Genomic DNA, 1,681 nt, shown 5'->3' on the forward strand with positions numbered 1-1,681 from the left:
ACCTCAACCTCTTGTAAGACTTCGGAGATCTCGAAAGGTAGTCACCTTTGAACCCACTCTTCTCAGTTATTGCCTCCGGGAGTGTAGGTCTCTCAGTCTGTCCCCAACACACCCCTTCACTTTTCTTTTAGTCTTTCAACCCGCTGTTAATATTATAAAGATGCTTTGATCCTTCTTCTTAGGCATCCCTAAAGCTTTATCTCCAGACTCTCAACTGAGGAAATCACCTCTTTCTTCTCCCAGGCCTACCTCTGCTTTTACGAGCCTCCTATATAGGTCTCTTTTCTGCTCTTGAGACCTTTTGGAAATCAGTCACTAGGTGCTTTTTAAGAACCCATTTCTTCACATCCGGTTTTCCCTTGGTCACTCTCAACTTCTTCCTGCTTCTAGGGGTAACTTCCAGAAATCCCCTTTTTCCTCTCAAAATTTTCCTTCATTGTCTAACGTTTTCCCAGTCCCAGCCCCTCCCTCCTCTCAGTGTTCCCTTCAGGGCTTCCCTCTTTACGGAGTTCTCAGAAATCTTTCCAAGCTTCTCAGCTTTAAGGGTTCTCTCAGACTTTTCTCATTAGAGTGCCCTCTTTCTTCTGCTTCCTCTCAGAACCTGTATTCTCTCTGGAATTCTTGCCTCTTGACTGAGGTCCCCTCACTCCACCTTCTGGACTTTCCCCCTGCCTTTCTCACTCAGAGCTTTCCTCACACCCTTCCTTTTCTCATGTGGATTTCAGACCCTTCCCATTTCCTTTGGGAAATCCCTTCAGGCTTCTGTTTTCAAGTCCTTCATTTTCCATCTGAAGCGCTACAGGGAAGCCAGTCTTTCCCTCATACTCCAGCCCTTTTATTTTACACCCAGAATTCTCTTGGGATTCTTTACTCCGTTGGCTCCTTCTCTCTCAAACTACCCTTTTCTGCCTGGATTTTTGTAAGTCCGTCTACTTCTCTTCTCCACTTCATGACATGTGTCTTGCTCCTTCTTGAGTCTTCCTAACTCAATCTTTTTCTCACAGACAGTGAAAAAGCAGTCTGGCTCCCGAGGTCCACCCCTTATACCCCAAGGTCCAGATGGCGGCCAACGTGGGTGATCAACGTAGCACGGATTGGTTAGTAGGGCTAGAGGGATAGAGGCCATCTTGGGAGGGAAAGAGGAGGCTAGATCCAGTGTTGTTCTCTGGGGTGGGACTTCACTCAACCTTGGAGGAAATGATGCAACAGTCCCTAGGGGTGGGGGTGGGGGCAGGGCACTCCTCTGGCCTTGAGCACAAAGGGAAGCATTTGGTTGTAGTGTGGCCAGGAGTTAGGCTTCACCTCTGTGAGCTTTCATTTTTCACAGTACAGTGCTCATTTGGCAGAATTGTGATGATTCACTCAAGGAACTATAATTAGGAGGCAACCTCCAACACTCAGTACTCAGTTATATGTTTTTCTGCTAATTCCTTATTTTTTTTCAAAATACTGTGATAACTTGAAGACTGGTGGTGTCAGACAGAATTCATTGATTCATAAAACACTTAGACCAACTAGGTACTAGGTCTTGTGTTAAGTTCTGTGGATACCGGTAATCCTTTTGTTTGTTTGATTTTTTTTTTTTCTTTTTTGTCTTTTTTCATGTCCGGCAACGGACCACAACCCTCAGTGTCGCTCCCGCACCGGACCGGGACCGGCAACGGGATCGCAACCCTCGGCG

At 46.4% G+C, this 1,681-nt stretch overlaps 1 protein-coding gene across 5 annotated transcripts in view; it reads left to right on the forward strand.

The window, feature by feature from the left end:
- LENG8 (leukocyte receptor cluster (LRC) member 8) overlaps nucleotides 1-1,681 on the forward strand; it is a 15,093-nt gene that overhangs the window by 1,663 nt on the left and 11,749 nt on the right. For 3 of the 5 annotated variants that reach the window (XM_008563139.1, XM_008563135.1, XM_008563138.1), the window contains exon 2: nucleotides 1,005-1,097. The exons of 1 other annotated variant lie outside the window; for it this stretch is intronic. In XM_008563139.1, coding sequence (XP_008561361.1) covers nucleotides 1,060-1,097 — 38 coding nt within the window. In that variant the 5' untranslated portion in view covers nucleotides 1,005-1,059. Of the gene's footprint in view, nucleotides 1-62; nucleotides 920-1,004; nucleotides 1,098-1,681 lie in introns of those variants that run through there. One more of the 5 variants, XM_008563136.1, reaches the window with a different exon arrangement.

Source organism: Galeopterus variegatus, unplaced genomic scaffold (assembly GCF_000696425.1).
Source record: "Galeopterus variegatus unplaced genomic scaffold, G_variegatus-3.0.2 Scaffold12671, whole genome shotgun sequence".
In the NCBI taxonomy this organism is placed as follows: domain Eukaryota; kingdom Metazoa; phylum Chordata; class Mammalia; order Dermoptera; family Cynocephalidae; genus Galeopterus; species Galeopterus variegatus.